General features: G+C 43.1%; 1 protein-coding gene across 1 annotated transcript in view; it reads left to right on the plus strand.

The window, feature by feature from the left end:
* Positions 1-14,512, plus strand: part of LOC149839975 (acetyl-coenzyme A carboxylase carboxyl transferase subunit alpha, chloroplastic-like) — a 68,289-nt gene extending 53,777 nt beyond the window's left edge. The window contains exons 7-11 of the mRNA XM_090002950.1: positions 8,172-8,223; positions 8,303-8,371; positions 11,816-11,893; positions 11,980-13,153; positions 14,221-14,512. Coding sequence (XP_089859076.1) covers positions 8,172-8,223; positions 8,303-8,371; positions 11,816-11,893; positions 11,980-13,152 — 1,372 coding nt within the window. The 3' untranslated portion in view covers position 13,153; positions 14,221-14,512. The remainder of the gene's footprint in view (positions 1-8,171; positions 8,224-8,302; positions 8,372-11,815; positions 11,894-11,979; positions 13,154-14,220) is intronic.
* The last annotated feature ends 2,711 nt before the right edge of the window (positions 14,513-17,223 follow it).

The raw sequence follows: 17,223 nt of genomic DNA on the forward strand, positions 1-17,223 counted from the left end.
AATTTTAAAAGAAAATTTTGACATGTCTGACCTTGGCTTCTTAAGATATTTTCTAGGTATTGAAGTTGCATATTCTTCTCGAGGGTATATTCTCTCTCAGATGAAACTTGCCGCTGACATTTGTTCCAAGTCTGGAACTTCGGATGATAAGAAGACATAAACCCCTGAGGTTATCAATGCAAAGCTAAGGTTGGAAGATGGGACACTTCTCGAGAATCCTACTCCCTATCGTCAACTCGTTGGGTCTCTGACATACTTATCCATCACTCGGCCAGACATAGCTCATGCAGTTCACTTCGTCAGTCAGTTTCAACATGCACCTACAACTGTGCACATGAGTACAGTCTTAAGGATTGTCAGATATATTAAAAACACCATAACTAAGGGAGTTTTTCTTTCCTCTTCATCATCTCTTGATTTAATTGCTTATACGAATGCTGATTGGGGAGAAAATCTCAATGATAGAGTCTCAACCACTGGTTTTTGTGTTTTCTTAGGTGACTCTGATTTCTTGGAGATGCAAGAAGCAATACAAAGTGTCATTATCTTCAACAAAAGCGGAGTATCGTGCAATGGCCACTACAACCATGGAGCTTGTGTGACTTAGAAGTCTCCTCTGTGATATGGGCATCGTCATCTCAATTCCTTCGAAGATGTGTTGCGATAACAAGAGTGCTATCTATATTGCAAGCAATCACACCTTCCATGAGCGTACTAAACACATAGAGATGGATTGTCACTATGTTCGAGATGAATACCTAAAAGGAACCATAGCACTGCCCTACGTCACATCCGAGTACCAGTTGGTGGACTTCTTCACCAAAGCTCTTGCTGCTTCTCGTTTCATGTTTCTTCTCAACAAGCTTTCGGTTGTATCCCTGTAAAGCTTGAGGGAGGGTGTTAAAATATATGTAATCAATATATATATATATATATATATATATATATATATATATATATATATATATATATATATATATATATATTCATCACTCACTACCCGATAAGGGGTAGTTCTGTAAACTCGCCCAATAGGGGCATTTTAGACTTTTTCCCTTTTCTTCTTTTTCCTTTTTCTTTTTCTGTTTTTCCTTATTTCTTTTTTGTTCTTTTTTGTACTTTTTGTGCATTAAATGCACAGCCATTGGGGGCCCCAACAAAGAGTCGTTGGGCCCCCAACGGTCACAATTGTGACCGTTGGGAGCCCAACGACTCCTTGTTGGGACTCCCAATGGTCCCTCTCTCTTTCTTTTCTCTAAGTCTCCCTCACTCCTCTCTTGCCTATAAATAAGTGGGGTCTCCCCCTTTGTAATGTGTGGCTTCTTCAAGCCTCTTTGTGCCTTTATAAGATTTTATGTTTTCTAGCCATTATTGGCTTTTGTGTATGTCCTCTTTTGGACTTGTTCTTTGATTTCTATGTGTGAATGTCCATTGTAGGACATACATTTCTTTTCCGCATATTTCATTACAATCTATTCCTTTCTCCTTCGAAGACGCCGCATCAAAGTGGTATCAGAGCTCCGACGTCCACCTTCATCAGCGAGATGACTCTTGAAGCGGGGACTGATCCGGCACGAGGCGAAGAGCGTGAGGAGGCTGACAACGAAGATCCGATGCTGCGCGTAATGGACGTGTTGACGAAAATCCAGGAGAATATGCTACACATGAGTAGAGATATCGCCGGCCTGTCGAAGCGGCTGGATGGGTTTGATGACCGCTTGACAACCCTCGAATCGCACAAAGAACCGTGCGCAATACCGGGCGCAGACCTCGTTAATGGCGCATCCGCAAGCTTGATTCCCAACGTTGCAGAACCCCATCAGCCGACGCAACTCTAGCAAGGTCGCGTCGCTGCCTTCTTGTCGGCGCCAGCATCCACCCCTGATCTGGGCACTTTTCAGCAGCACCAGGGAGCCCCGATGAGCAGCACCCCCCTAGTAGTGGTGCCTCACCCCAGGCAGCGAGCACCTGCGTTGGTATCGCAGGTCGGGCCCAACCTGCAAGACCCCAGCAGTACACTGGGTCCACCTTCAGGTCTGGGCTCGTGGTCGCGTGTCCCTGCGACTGCGCCGCAGGTCGACCCGAGCCTGCATGGCCCCAACGTTGCGCTGGGTCCACCTGCAGGCCCTGGCTCATGGCAGGGTAGTACGCGGGTTGCGCCGCAGATCGAGCTGGGTCAGCAAGGCCCCAACGTCACGCTGGGCCCTGCCGCAGACCCGGGTTCGTCAGCCTGACCCGGGAGGGATTCACCTTTCCCTCCCGACCCCGCGCGGGGAGTCTCCGTGACCGCACCCCTACGAGCGGGAATAGGCGAGCCCCTTTTGGTTGGGCCAGACCCAAGAGGGTCCAATCCAGATTTCGCTACAGCAGGGCACAAGCCCGTTTCGCTGGGACCAGCCGTTGGGTCTCAGGGAGCGGGTCTGGGTCTAGAACCCCTCTACCCGGCCTACCTAGTTGGTTCCGGTTCGCGGGCGGCCCCGAACTAGACCCAGCCTATTAATTTTGACCCTCAAAATAGACCCTATGTCGACCCAAACCCATATCGGACCCGGACGGAGCTCCAGTTTGGATTTGAATCGGGTCAAAACCAGACCCATAATCTTATGGATCGTGGATCGAGTTCAAACCTAGCCTCTTATCCCCACAACTCGACCCTCGATCCAACCTATCCATATCTGGGTCCGACGAGTAGTGTAGGAATGGGCCCGATCCACATCCTATCGGGCGAATCAACCCATCAATATACCCACCAGACCCTGTACCCAAACCCAAACCCAAACCAACCTGGCAACCCAACCATGACCTAGAATCCAATACAGCATCCGACCCAACACCAGACTCCTAACCCACACCCATATTATACCAACCCTACCCGCCAGGAACCCGAGAGCCACCCGAACCCTCCACCCACCTTGGACTTCCCGTCATCCCGGTACCCCAATACCGACCGCAGATGGTGCCCGCCCACGGGCAAACCAGACCGAGACAGTGTCAGCAGGAACCGGCGCGCCCTGACCGCCGACCCCCCCTCGGTAGAGTTCGTCAGCACCAACATCCAGGCGAGCAGTACCGCACAATGGACAATGAAGCACTATGGGACGACAACATTTTCTGGAACGAGCATCCTGCAGGAATGGTGGAGCCACGACAACAGAGAGCACCAGAACACTCCTCCACTTACGGAGTGAAGCTGGATCTTCCGGAGTTTGCGGGGCGATTCAACGCGGAGCAGTTCTTCGACTGGTCTTATGATGTGCAGTTCTTCTTCGACTATCACACCGTCGTTGAACATTGTCGTGTCTCTCTAGCTTCTACTCGATTGAGAGGCCTAGCACAGACATGGTGGGTGGAGCTGCAGCGATCGAGAGAGCGGCAAAGATTAGAGCGCGTACAGTCATGGGAGGAGATAAAAAGATTGATGCAGTCAAAATTCGTGCCTTCAGATCACGCCGAGCGAGCCTACAAGGAGTACCTGACCCTGCGTCAAGGCTCCCAAACTGCGGCAGAGTACACTGCGGAGTTCCATCGTCTTTCCCTGCGTATGCAGATCGAGGAAACAGCCCGCCAGCAGGTCACGAGGTACATTTCGGGTCTCCGCTCTGCTATTTTTGATGATTTTAGTTGTGTCACAGTTGAGACATTAGATCAGGCCAACAGTTACGCCATGAACGTCGAGGAAAAGCTGAAAAGGAGGCAAGAATATAGGACTTCCCGTAGTGAACCCACCAGTCGACCTAAATCGGGTTTGCCAACCAGGGGAGCAAGCTCCCCTAGTGATTCAAAGCCTAGAGCAGACTTTAGCAAACCTGACCAGTCAGGACCAACTTTTCATACCCGGTCCAAAGCCAAACCTAGTGAGTCGACCCTTCGTTGTTTTAGATGTTAGGAGTTAGGGCATGTCGCGTCTAAGTGTCCCACCGTAAGCAAGAACACCCATCTTGTTGAAGGTATTTTAGAGTCAGCATTTGAGAGTGAGAGTGAGAGCAAGTCATTAGTTGAAGACGAGGATGAGAGGGAAGTTATAGAGTTCGACGGTAACGTCGAAAGTTTGTTGTCCATCCGTCATGTGTTGACCACACCCCGAGAGTCGTCCTCATCGAAATGGTTGAGGAATAACATTTTTAGGACCCGGTGTAACTGTGAGGGTCACGCTTGTGATGTTATCATTGATACCGAGGCATGCGAGAACATGGTGTCTGAGAGTGTAGTTTCTACCTTGAAACTCAACACCGAGAAACTGTCCCAACCTTATAAGATGGCCTGGTTCAAGAAAGGAAACGAGGTTCTCATCACTCAGCGATGTCTAGTCCGGTTTTCCATGGGGGAACACTACCACGATGAGGTGTGGTGTGATGTAGCCCCTATGCACGCGTGTCACATCCTTTTGGGACGTCCCTGGCAGTTTGATCGCCGGACAACTCACGATGGTCGCAAGAACACATACTCTTTTATCTTTAATGGCCATAAGATAGTCCTTCTCCCTATTAAGGAGACCGGGTTTCCCACCGTGGACAAACTTGAGCGAGTCCCCAGGCTAGCAGGCCTCTCGTACCGGCCTTTCTTGAACCATTGTCAGGAAGATGGCTATTGTTATGCCCTGATGGCAAAGCCCTTGATGAGTTCGTCAGTGCTCATTCCCGCAGACGTCGCCCCTCTTATAGAGGAGTTCCGCGACATTATGCCGGATGACCTCCTGATGGATTACCTTCGACAAGGATAGTCCAGCATGCCATTGACTTTGTGCTAGGGTCGAGTCTACCCAACCTTCCCGCATATCGCATGAACCTCTTCGAGCATACCGAGTTATTAAGACAGGTTCAAGAATTACTGCAAAAGGGTTTCATTCGCGAGAGTGTTAGCCCTTGTGCAGTACCCGCCTTACTCACTCCTAAGAAAGATGGGTCCATGCGCATGTGTGTTGATAGTCGCGCGATCAATCGCATCACGGTCAAATACTGTTTTCCCATTCCCCGTTTGGATGATATGTTTCATATGTTATCTGGTGCCTCCATTTTCTCTAAAATAGATTTAAAAAGCGGTATCACCAGATTCGTATACGGGAAGGGGATGAGTGAAAAACGACATTCAAGACACGTGATGGGTTGTATGAGTGGTTAGTCATGCCGTTTGGGTTATCTAATGCCCCAAGTACCTTCATGAACATGATGACCCAAGTCTTGCGTCAGTGTATTGGGAAGTTTGTTGTTGTCTACTTATATGATATTTTGATTTATAGTTCGTCATTGTCTGATCATTTGAGTCACCTGCGTCAAGTCTTAGAAATTTTGAGGAAGGAAAAATTGTATGCCAATGCGAAAAAGTGTGAGTTTATGACGTCTAGTGTCGTGTTCTTAGGTTTTATTGTGTCATCCGATGGAGTCAAGGCCGACCCCGCAAAAGTCCGCGCGATTGTCGATTGGCCTACCCCAAAGACTATAGGAGAGATTCGTAGTTTCCACGGATTAGCCACTTTTTACCGACGTTTCGTGAGAAATTTTAGCACCCTCATGGCTCCCATCACGGAGTGCCTAAAGGGTACTAGCTTTCATTAGACGCCCGCGGCTGGAAGAGCCTTTACGATCATCAAAGAAAGAATGACTAGTGCTCCCATCTTAGCTCTCCCTGATTTCAGTGCAGTCTTTGAGGTTGAGTGTGATGCCTCTAAAGTGAGAATTGGTGCCGTATTGAGTCAGAATCGCCGCCCTGTTGCTTTCTTTAGTGAAAAGCTGACTCAGGCCAGGTGTCAGTATTCTACTTATGATGTTGAGTTCTATGCTGTTGTACGAGCCCTTCGCTATTGGAGGCATTATTTCATTTATAAGGAGTTTTTCTTATATACGGATCATGAGGCATTGAAGTACTTGAATAGTCAGAAGAAGCTAAGTGCTCGTCATGCCAAGTGGGTCAGCTTCTTGCAAGAGTACACTTTCACGATTCGTCATCAATCGGGTACTCTGAACAAGGTGGCTGACGCCCTTAGTAGAAAATACAGCCTTCTGATGACTATGTCAGTGCGGGTGATTGGGTTCGAGCAGTGCAAGGAGCTATACCCGACAGATCCTGACTTCCACCAAGTCTGGGAAGGGTGCATCTCTTCAGATCACCCCGTCGACCACTGTTTTAATATTCATAATGGTTACCTCTTTCGTGGGAACAAGTTATGTGTGCCTGATTTTTCCCTTAGGCTTCAGTTGATTTCCGAGTTACATGAGGGAGGGTTAGCTGGACATTTTGGACATGATAAGACGTTCACCTTATTAGATGAATGATAGTTTTGGCCCAAAATGCGCAAAGACGTGGTCAAGTTCATTCAAGAGTGTCATGTGTGTCAAGTATCTAAGGGTCATCGTCAGAATAGTGGCCTGTATACTCCGTTACCCATCCCTGAGCGACTGTGGGAGCACGTATCCATGGACTTTATCGTAGGTCTTCCCAGAACTCCACGTCGTTTTGATTCAATTCTAGTTGTTGTGGACCGGTTCTCCAAAATGGCTATTTTCGTTTCGTGTAAGCGAACCACTGATGCCTCATTAGTAGCTTCCTATTACTTCAAGGACGTCGTCCGTTTCCATGGCTTACCCCGCACCATCACCTCCGATCGTGACACGCGTTTTATGAGCCATTTTTGGAAATCGTTGTGGGCTTTATTGAAGACCAAGCTTCAGTTCAGCAGTGCATATCACCCCCAAACAGATGGTCAAACCGAAGTTGTCAATCACACCTTAGGAAACCTGTTACGGAGTCTAGTGGGGGAGAATGTCAAAACTTGGGATCTCGTGTTGCCTCAAGCCGAGTTCGCATATAACAATTTCATTAACCGTTCCACAGGTAAATTCCCGTTCCAAGTGGTGTATGGTCGGTCGCCCACCCATGTCGTTGACCTAGCCCCAGTGTCCGATCTCCTAGCTCCGGCTCCTGACGCATTTGATGCCGTCGAATATATGCGTGACATCCACAGACAGGTCCGCGCCAAACTTGTTGAAAGGTACGAGGCCTACAAAGCTTTCGTAGATCAAAGTCGTCGTGATGTCCAGTTTCAAGTCGGTCAACTCGTCTGGGTCTACTTGTGTCCCGAGCGCTTTCCAGTAGGCACCTATATTAAATTGAGTCCTAAGAAGTATGGTCCTTTTAAGATCCTTCAGCGACTAGGTGTGAATGCCTACCTCCTTCAGCTGCCCGACGATTGACATATTTCCCCTATTTTCAACGTGACTGATCTATATGCTTACTGTGGAGACAACAAGTCATCAGAGCCGACTTCTTCCCAACTAGGGGAGAATGATGCAGGGCAAAACCCGATTGGATCCATCAGGCCACCCGATCCACCACAAAGGGCAGATGACCAGACCCACGTGTCCGACCCCATTGCAGGTACGGAGCCGGGATGCAGGGACGTACCCCTGTGCACCTACTCCAGGCGTGGTGCGGTTCGGACATCACAGAGCCAGCAGCCGATGGGAGCTGATCCGGATCGCGATTCGGGTCCAGGACTGAACCCACGACCCGGGTCCAGGACTGAACCCGCGACCTGGGTCCAGCAATAGTCTTTAAAAGACCCTCTCCAAGGGTTTCGTGGGGCAGAGAAGATTAACAATACAGCAGCTTTATTCTTTGTTATTGCTTACTCCTTTCTTTTCCCCTTTTCAGTTATCGTCTTTGTTTTTTTTCATTTATTGTTCGTTGTTCTCCCATTTGTTATTGAGATATTATTGAAAATAAAAACATAAGCCACACCAATCTTTCGGTGGGCATCTATTCCTTTCTCCTTCGAAGACGCTGCATCAGAAACTCACAGATCATTTGACTAGGGAGGATTTTTGCTATAGGCAGTTTCCATATGAAAATCATCACATGTAGAAGTGCTCAGAAATGGCAGTAGTAGTTTTTCTACTCTGTATCCTTGATTACTGGTTTGGGGTATTTAAGTTGTTCTGTTATTTATTTGTTTGCATTAGTTCAATTTCTGCTGGGTTCCATTTTTTACCTGTTACCGGTTTGCTTTAATGTGGGTGAATTTGGCAACTTCCAAAAGCCTATTTTCATTGATTGCATTTTGATCCATAATTTAGCGATGAAATAATTATTTTGCTTTCACATCCACCATAGATATCATTTTCCAAACATGTTTCTTACTTTTTAACTGGTACTTTGCATCTGATTCTTTGAAACAGCCCAGAAGCATGTGCAGCAATTTTGTGGAAGAGTGCCCAAGCTGCCCCAAAGGTATTTCAAGATTCTGTCAGTTATAGCAATAGGTCTTCACTGGTTGTTACATTTTAGAATGTGTATTATCCTTTTCCAGGCAGCTGAGAAGTTGAGGATAACTGCTACAGAATTGTGCAAGCTGAAAATCGCAGATGGCATTATTCCGGTAACTCATGCACCCCCCCCCCCCCCCCTTTTTTTTGGGGGGGTTGATGAATTTTCTCTTGCCATTTGGCTATCAGTTATCACATAACCTGTAGACTACAAACCAACAGAGGTGCTGCTGTGACTGAAAAATCAGTCTCTTAGTTTCATTTCTTCCTTGGAGGGGTGGACAAGCTGCATATAGCCTCCAGATGGATCCAATCTGGGAGCCATTGGTTCAGATGGTGTGACTCAACTGATCCAGCAATGTGAAAGCAGAAACTAGTTTATGAGAGTGAAAATCTTTAGAGATGTACGCAGAAAAAATAGCTTTCTCAGACTTTATAAATTGTGTTGTCAAAAGATAGTAGGTTTGTAATGAAATAGAATATGGGCCAAAATAAGAAAATATTCAAACTAAAATAATATGGATCTCAAATGATCCAATGGACCATGTGGGCCCAAATATGTGTCTCTTTGCTCTTGATATCTCATTACAATGACCCAAAATAAGAAAATATCCAAACTAAAATAATATGGATCTCAAATGATCCAATGATCCATGTGGACATGGATATGTGTCGCTCTGTCCCTGTATTAGAACACCACCTCTATGGAGAAGAGCGGATTTAGTACCTTCAAATTTAGACCTAAAACCATTGATAAATTGATAGAAACATTCTGTCTTTGCTTGCTTTTCACAGAGCTCAATGTTCATAGGACAATGCCACTTGGGTTGAAGAAGGGTTAGTTCATCCCAAAAGAGGGATAGAGCATTATAATATTCACCTATGCCCATATCCCCTCAGGTTATAGTCCTTTGTTTTGAAGATTATATGCATATGCAATATCTTTTAGTGAATACATGCATCACTTGCATAGTCAAATTTCGCCAAGCTTGCTCCCTTGTTGATGTCCATACTATTAATGAGCCATGAGATGATTTTAGAATGACCCATCTTCCATTCTTTTCACCTTTTTTCATATTGAGGAACAACTTTGTTCATATCTTCTCCTTGTAGTGCAACCTCATTTCCGTTGTCATTCTTGGTGAGGATAAACTTTGGATCATTTACGGTGCCATCAACCAAATACCATAGCCCTTTGCCCCAAATATGGCGTTTTACAATAGAAGCTCACATTACATAGTTGGTGTCATTGAGCTTTAGGGGAATGGTGGTAATAGACTCATGGTTTTGTTCCATGGTGAAGAACAAGATAGTAAGAGAAAGAGGAAAGAGTGGTGGATAACAAAGCTCTTTAAACACCACAAACTCACAAACTCACGATCACACGATCCACATGAACACGTTGTTCACAAGAATCAAGAGCTCAAAGCTTTGATACCATGTAATGACATAGAATATGGGCCCACACACCTCACAAGAGACACAAACACAAGCCATAATGGGCACAGGCACAATAGCCACTAAGGGCCAAGGAGAAGGCACATACAAAAAATCTAAAAATAAATAATTTATTGATAGTCAAATGCATAAGAATGCATAAAACACAAGGGATGAGAATATAGCCATTGGGAGGCCCCAACGGCTATATTGGTCAAAAGACCAAAATGCCCTCAACAAAAAAAAATTACTGTCTCCCTAAAATACATTCTAAAATATATATTATTTTAGAATGTATTTATACACATACATGTGTGTATATATAACTATATATATGTACGCAATGTGCATATCTTAACAAGGTTTACCAAGTTACTTTATTTGTCAAATGGTACAGAATCACAGATGGTGATTGAAGGAGTATGTTAGGTCCGTACAACTGCAAGTTTCCGGCATGACTGAGATTTCGTAGATTAGTGCAGTGCCAAATGGTCCTAACTTTGGGATCAAACTATGTTAGTTGTGCAAATTCTGCTTCTAGGTTGGGCATCCTGTTTTATTGTAGATGTTAATGCTGGTAGAGAGGTAGTTCCTGTTGATGGAATTTGATGTCATCATTATAGAAACATTCATGTCTGGACAGTGTCCAGCCTTACTAGCAGTGCTAGATTTATGATGGCATGCGTAGTGGCTGGTTAAGTACCATTGGCCTAACATAGATTGGGCTGGAACTTTTTGATGCCCAGTGTTCCTGATTGGAAAAAGTTGATCAGAATTCACCTAGTTGTATTTTTCTAGATGGTTCTTGCATGCATCTAGTTGGTCTTCTGTTGAGCTTAGCTGGCATGTACTTTCTGGATTACTAATGCCAGTTGCTTGTCTCACACAAGAAAGTGAGTTGCACAATGCAGACTCTTGTTTAATATGAAAATGATTCCCAAACACAAATGTAGAAACTGCAGATATGTAACATGATTAGGGATAAATAAAGTACCTTTTGAACAATAGTGTATACAATAAATAAGAGAAGACATGGATGCCTCTCTTGTTGGTCTTATCCAACCTAAAGCTGAACCCCTTGATGTGTGTGATTCATGACTGCGGTGCTAACCACTACAAACCATTTGGAAAAAGTATTTATCCATGCTGCATCATAATTGGATGCACTGATGATGGACCCTTAATGAAACATCAGTGTTTCTTCCTTGTTCAATGCTTTACATTGTGACCAATACACAGAAAAGTAAATTTCATCTCTTCTTGACCGATCAAGGCGAGCAAAAATTCATGAATTTCATGTTACTTTACACATGCATACTATAAGATAATGGTATACAGTTTATTCATTTCCGTAACTGCTATTCTTATTTCATGCTAACAATTGAATAAATATGTATATTTTACTTGCCCCAATTAGTTGTATAACACTTGGTAAACGTGACATTTTTGAGATACATGCATATATACACGTGTGTGTGCCCTCACACACAGACTGATATTCACACACTGATATTCAAGTCTAATGGAGACATCTGAATTCAAGTTATGGTCTGATTATTGGTTCAACCAAGTACAATATTTTTTGAAGTTTAAATTGGTGAATATGAAGTATCCTTATATGTACATGAGTAGGTCTGTCTGATCTTCACTTCCATTCAGTGGTCTTATTTTTTCAAACCTGCAGTGTCTTTACCCCCCAATCCTTCAACATCATGAACTTCCCTCATTTTCATTCTTCTGACAACCATATCAATCCTCAATATGAGCCTTCAAAACATCTTGCAGCTGATTATGGAGACCAGAAAAAAATGTATGTTCAATCTATGGTTCTGTCCTTTTGGATTTTGTCTTTTACCATCCAAATTTAACTCCTTGTCATGCTAGCCTTACAAATTCTCAAAGGATTCTGTAACGCATAGGTGGTGGGTCGGTGTGTATGGCATTGACAGAACTTTCTTGTTCTGTTTTTTTTTCTTGGAAAAGGATTTTGCTGTTTATAGGTTTTTATTGCTTAGAAAGGATGTTGGACCTGCGACCTTATGTATTTGTTCTTCTCTGTGATCTGTCTGTATTTTTGGTTTTTTAAATTTTAACCTTCTAAAAAGTCTTCTTAATGACAGGAACCTCTAGGCGGTGCACATACTGATCCATCTTGGGCCTCACAGCAGATAAAGATAGCAGTAGTTAATGCAATGAATGTGAGTAGTGGTAGTACTGTTATTTTGTTGTTTCAGACAGTACATTGATTCATCATGCCATCTTTGTGATGTATACCTTTGTGCAGGAGCTCTTGAAAATGGACACAGAAGCATTGCTTAACCATCGGATGCTCAAATTCCGTGCCATTGGTGGTTTTGAGGAAGCAACATCTTTAGATCCTAGGAAGAAAGTCAACATGAAGAAGAAAGATGAACCTATCGCCCAGACTAGCGAGGAGCTTATAGCAGATGCGGATATTGAGAATGAGATTCAAAAATTGAAAGAGCAAATTCTGAAATCGAAGGAGTCCTCAGCCCAGTATCCAGGTATGGCCTTCAATGAGATGATTGAGAAATTGAAAAAGGAGGTTGAACAGGAATATTCACAGGCTGTAAGCACAATGGGCCTGCAAGAAAGGCTTGATATGCTGCGTAAGGAGGTTGCAAAAGCAAGGACTTCCTCTGCACATCCTCTGGATCCAGTTCTTGAGGAAAAAATCGGTAAAGTTAAACAAGAGTTTAGACAGAGATTGGCAGAGGCCCCCAATTTGGCAAGCTTGAATTCCAAGCTCCAGATGTTGAAAGAGTTGACAGATGCCAAAGAGATCTCAGAGAAGAATAATAAGCTCTTGGTATTGAAGCAGGAAATAAACAAGGGACTAAGACATGCTTTGGACCAGTCTAATTTAAAGGGAAAACTAGAGTTGCTGAGGGAGGAAATGTTGCGTACTGGTGTGACAAAGGTGGAGGATATGGATGAAGGGCTGCAAGAAAAAATTGTTAAAGTGAAACAGGAGGTTGCTTCAAATTTGAGGGAGGCATTGAAGTCCATGCAGCTAAATGTTGAACAAGTGGTACCGAAAGAAGAAGTTGCCCAGGCTGAGGACTATGTTGAAGAGAAAAGGTATGCAGATTTAAAGGATCAAATAGCAGAACTCAATGAAGAGATAAACAAGGAGATTGTGGAGGTAATCAACTCATCTGATTTGAAGAGCAAATTTGAAAGCCTGAAGTTGGAGGCTGCCACGTCCGGAGTATCATCAAATCCAGAGCTGAAGAGTAAGCTTGATGAATTGAAGAAAGAAATCAAACAAAGGCTTGAAGAGGCAATGTCAACCTCACAATTGGCAAAAAAGCATGAAATACTAGTGCAAGAGGCAATGACTACTAAGAACACTTCAGGGGTTTCTTCAGTGGATGGAGAAGAAAATTCTGATTTTTCTGGGATGGATTACATTAATAACCGAAGTTTGGTTTAGTGTAAGTGTCTCTCCAACTCAAACTTCCACTCTCTTTTTGCCACAGGTCTCTTTTGTTTTAAAGAAACTGCCTTTACTTGAACAAGGGAAAATGCAGAGAACTTTTTTTGTAAGGGAAAAAATGAACTGGTTTTTTATCCTTTGGGAATAAAAAAGAGTATTAGTGCTTTCTAGAATGATGAAAATACCGTGATATATTTGTGTTAGTCTTTTCTGACCTTTTTTGGAGGATATGGCCAAATTACAGCTGCTCTTTGGTAAAATGCAGTTGAAATCATCCGTCTTGGTTCACAAGAATCCACAACTTTCTCCCATATACCCGAGCCATTTCCAATTCTCATCAGTCATGGGAAGTTTTTATTGGCAATCACTGCAAGGACATTTGCTTTCTTTGATCTGAACCGGCTGAATTATCTTAGGGAAAAACCCAGATCCTTTTATTTAGGGCATCCCTTGAAACCGGGCTTCCTTGAGATCCTAGTGTGACATGATTTCACATGATGTACTGATCTAGTTCTAGGAGCTCCAGTTGTCCTGTGAAATTTGCTATAGGATCTCAGAATATTGGGAATCAAATTTCTAGAAGTGTCAATGTCTTGCCAGATACCCAAACTGGCAGTTGATGACCGATGTCTTTTTGTCGCTTTAGTTTCCCAATCTAAGTTTTTATTATGTTCTGAGCTGTTCATTGTGCATTATGACCATTCACTAACGTGTGTCAGGTATTTGCTCGTCTTAAGCTTTTAAAGAACTCCTTATGTTCTTATTGAGAAGAAACATTGACTTGCTTTCATGGTGACCTGTACACTATATGTCATATTCATGCATCTTTATGCGTCAGTCTCTGGAGGCTTCAATGGCCTAGCTCAGGACTAGACTTTTATGTTTTCTGGGTTCTTTATTCCAGTTTAAGTTATACATGGACATGATCGACTCAACTGTTGGTGTCTTATGTCATTGAAGAGCCTAAAGGAGACCCGCTAAATAGAGTACCACCTGTGTCTTATGTCCATGGTCTTAAACTCAAAGGCATGCATTCCCTAATTATTGTTTGTTTACTGTTGACAGTGGATAAAGATGATCTGAGAGAACTGTGTCTCAATTTTGTGCTGCCGTTCTGCTCTACAAATCTCAACCGCTTGTGCTGGATGAATGCAAGGTTACAGGGTATCACTTCTAAGTTATTATCTGAGATATTGTTTTTCTTACCACCTTTTTCCTTCAATCTGTTTATAGGGAATTTTGTTTTATCCTTTTATCTGGAGATCAATTGGTTGGTAGTTTTAATTGTATAGTTTTCTTAAGCGTTTGTGAACTCTGAGCTCCAGAAACATCAGAAAGGAAGAATAAGGTTGCCTTTTGCTCTTTTCTTATTTGGTTAGATGCTCAAGTAAGCAAAGCCACACACTCTTTATTCATGGTTTGGTTTGTTAGGATGTCATTGAAAGGCCTGGCTATTCTCATTGATTTATGTTTTATACTATGTCACATGGGTGCCGGTGCGGTGATGCGGCACTTTCAAAAAACCCGGGTGCAGCAAAAATATAAAAAATTATACAACAACAAACAACAACAACTACGCCTTCATCCCAAAACAATTGGGGTCAGCGATATGAACCAAAAAAAGAAATTCATTTTGGGTCTTCCACATGAATCCTTTTCCTCCAATCATTTCTATCCAATGCCATGTCCTCGGTGAGGTTCAAAGCATTCATATCCTTTCCTATCATCTTCATCCAAGTCTTCCTAGGCCTACCCCGACCTCTTTTAACTAATAAATTTTCCCAATTCTCCAACCTTCTAACTGGAGCATCATTGGGCCTTCGCCGAATATGTCCAAACCACCGTAAACGATTCTCTCGCATCTTATTTTCAATGGGTGCAACACCTACCTTCTTACGTATCTCCTCGTTCCGAATCTTATCTTTTATTGTATTTCCACACATCCATCTAAGCATCCGCATCTCAGCTACACTCATTTTTTGAATATGATGTCTCTTGGCAGCCCAACATTCCGTACCATATAGTAAAGCGGGCCTAATAGTCGTCCTATAAAACTTTCCCTTCAACCGCAATGGCATTCTACGATCGCACAACACTCCAGTTGCACTTTTCCATTTCATCCACCCAACCTTTATCCTATGATTTACATCTCTATCAATTTCTCCATACTTTTGAATGATGGATCCCAAATATTTGAAATAATCATTCACCGGTATTTCTTGCTCACCAAGCTTCACTACACTCCCATCACTACTTCGTTGCTTACTAAACCGACATTCCATATATTCAGTCTTACTCTTACTCAACTTAAAACCTCTAGCTTCCAATGATTGTCTCCATAATTCTAACTTAGCATTAACCCCAGCTCTAGACTCATCAATCAAAACAATATCATCAGCAAACAACATACACCACGGTACATTTTCTTGAATTGATCTCGTAAGCTCATCCATCACTATCGCAAATAGAAAAGGGCTTAAAGCAGATCCTTGATGTAACCCAACCGTTATCGGAAAATTGGTTGTCACCCCTCCGCAAGTGCGGACATTGGTTACTACTCCTTCATATATATCTTTAATTATACTAATGTACTTGAGAGAAACATCTTTCTTCATCATTGTCCACCAGAGAACGTCCCTAGGTACTCTATCGTATGCCTTCTCTAAATCAATAAAAACCATATGCAAATCTTTGTTCCTCTCTCTATATCTTTCAATAAGTTGTCTAAGAAGATGTATAGCTTCCATAGTTGATCTTCCAGGCATAAAACCAAATTGATTCTCCGATATCATGACAACCTTCCTCAACCTAGACTCAATCACCCTCTCCCAAAGTTTCATAGTATGACTCATGAGTTTTATACCACGATAGTTTGTGCAATCTTGTATATCACCCTTATTCTTATATAAAGGCACCTAAGTACTCTTTCTCCACTCATTAGGCATCTTATTTGTTCGCCAAATCAAGTTAAAAAGATTTGTCAACCATTCTAAACCTTTCTCTCCCAAGCATTTCCAAGCCTCGATAGGTATACCATCTGGGCCAACTGCCCTTCTAGATTTCATTTTCTTTAAAGCCTCTGCAATTTCTTTCTATATATATATATATAAAGTCCAAAAGTTGGACATAAATGACCCTGGGTGTGTTGACTGCACCCAGGGCCAGGTTGATCGCATCTGGTGCAGGTGCGGCACCTAGTTGGAGAATCCCTGTGACATAGGGCAAAAAAAAATTTCTTGGCAATTTTTTTTAAGTCTGAAAAATTGGACCAAAATGACCCTGGGTACGTTGACTGCACCCAGGGTCGGGTTGACCGCACCCGGTGCCGCACCCACGTCACGTCGACGCAGGTGTGGCACCCTGCTACCCGAATCCCTGTGACATAGGTTTTATACCTTTTTGGATCTGTATTTTTTGTTTCATCTCATTAGGTTGAAGGCTTCCTTCAGAGAGTTATTCTACCAAAATCACTGGTGCATAGTGCAATTCCATGCTGATTTTGGCTTGAAGCGTGATAATTTGGATAATTTATTATGCTCATAGTTTTGCTTAGAACATGAAAGATATCCAAAAACAATCGTGTGGTTGAATCAGCATATGCATAAGGTAGCCTGCTATAAGCTGTATTTTGACTGGAATTGTCTCCTGCCAATCACCTTTGTATTGAGGGTAGACTAATGTTGCTCGCGGAGTTTTACGCCACCGGGATGGCTAGGTATGACAGGCTAAGACCAGCACAACCAAGTCTCCTATCCGAAGCACAGTTTATCCTTGTAATAAACTAAAAATCATATTTGCATTGAGGGTAGATTGCTGTTGCTCTTGAAGACTGCATTGTGCTTCTATTTTATCGTCTGTTATTTGCAACCCAATGTGTGATGTTATAGGAAGGGTACATGATTGAACTCAAATTATGAAGATGTAATTCAGGTGGTGGCAAATTGTTACAGTGATTACATTTCATCTAACAATGGGATGATAGTGAGACCTTATCTCAATGTTTTCCATAGGGTATGCTAGTCTTGTTTTAGTTTTATTGGAACTTGTCATGTTTATGGAGATAATCTA

The sequence above is a fragment of the Nuphar pumila genome, chromosome 4 (genome assembly GCF_984573655.1).
Source record: "Nuphar pumila chromosome 4, dmNupPumi1.hap1.1, whole genome shotgun sequence".
Lineage (NCBI taxonomy): Eukaryota > Viridiplantae > Streptophyta > Magnoliopsida > Nymphaeales > Nymphaeaceae > Nuphar > Nuphar pumila.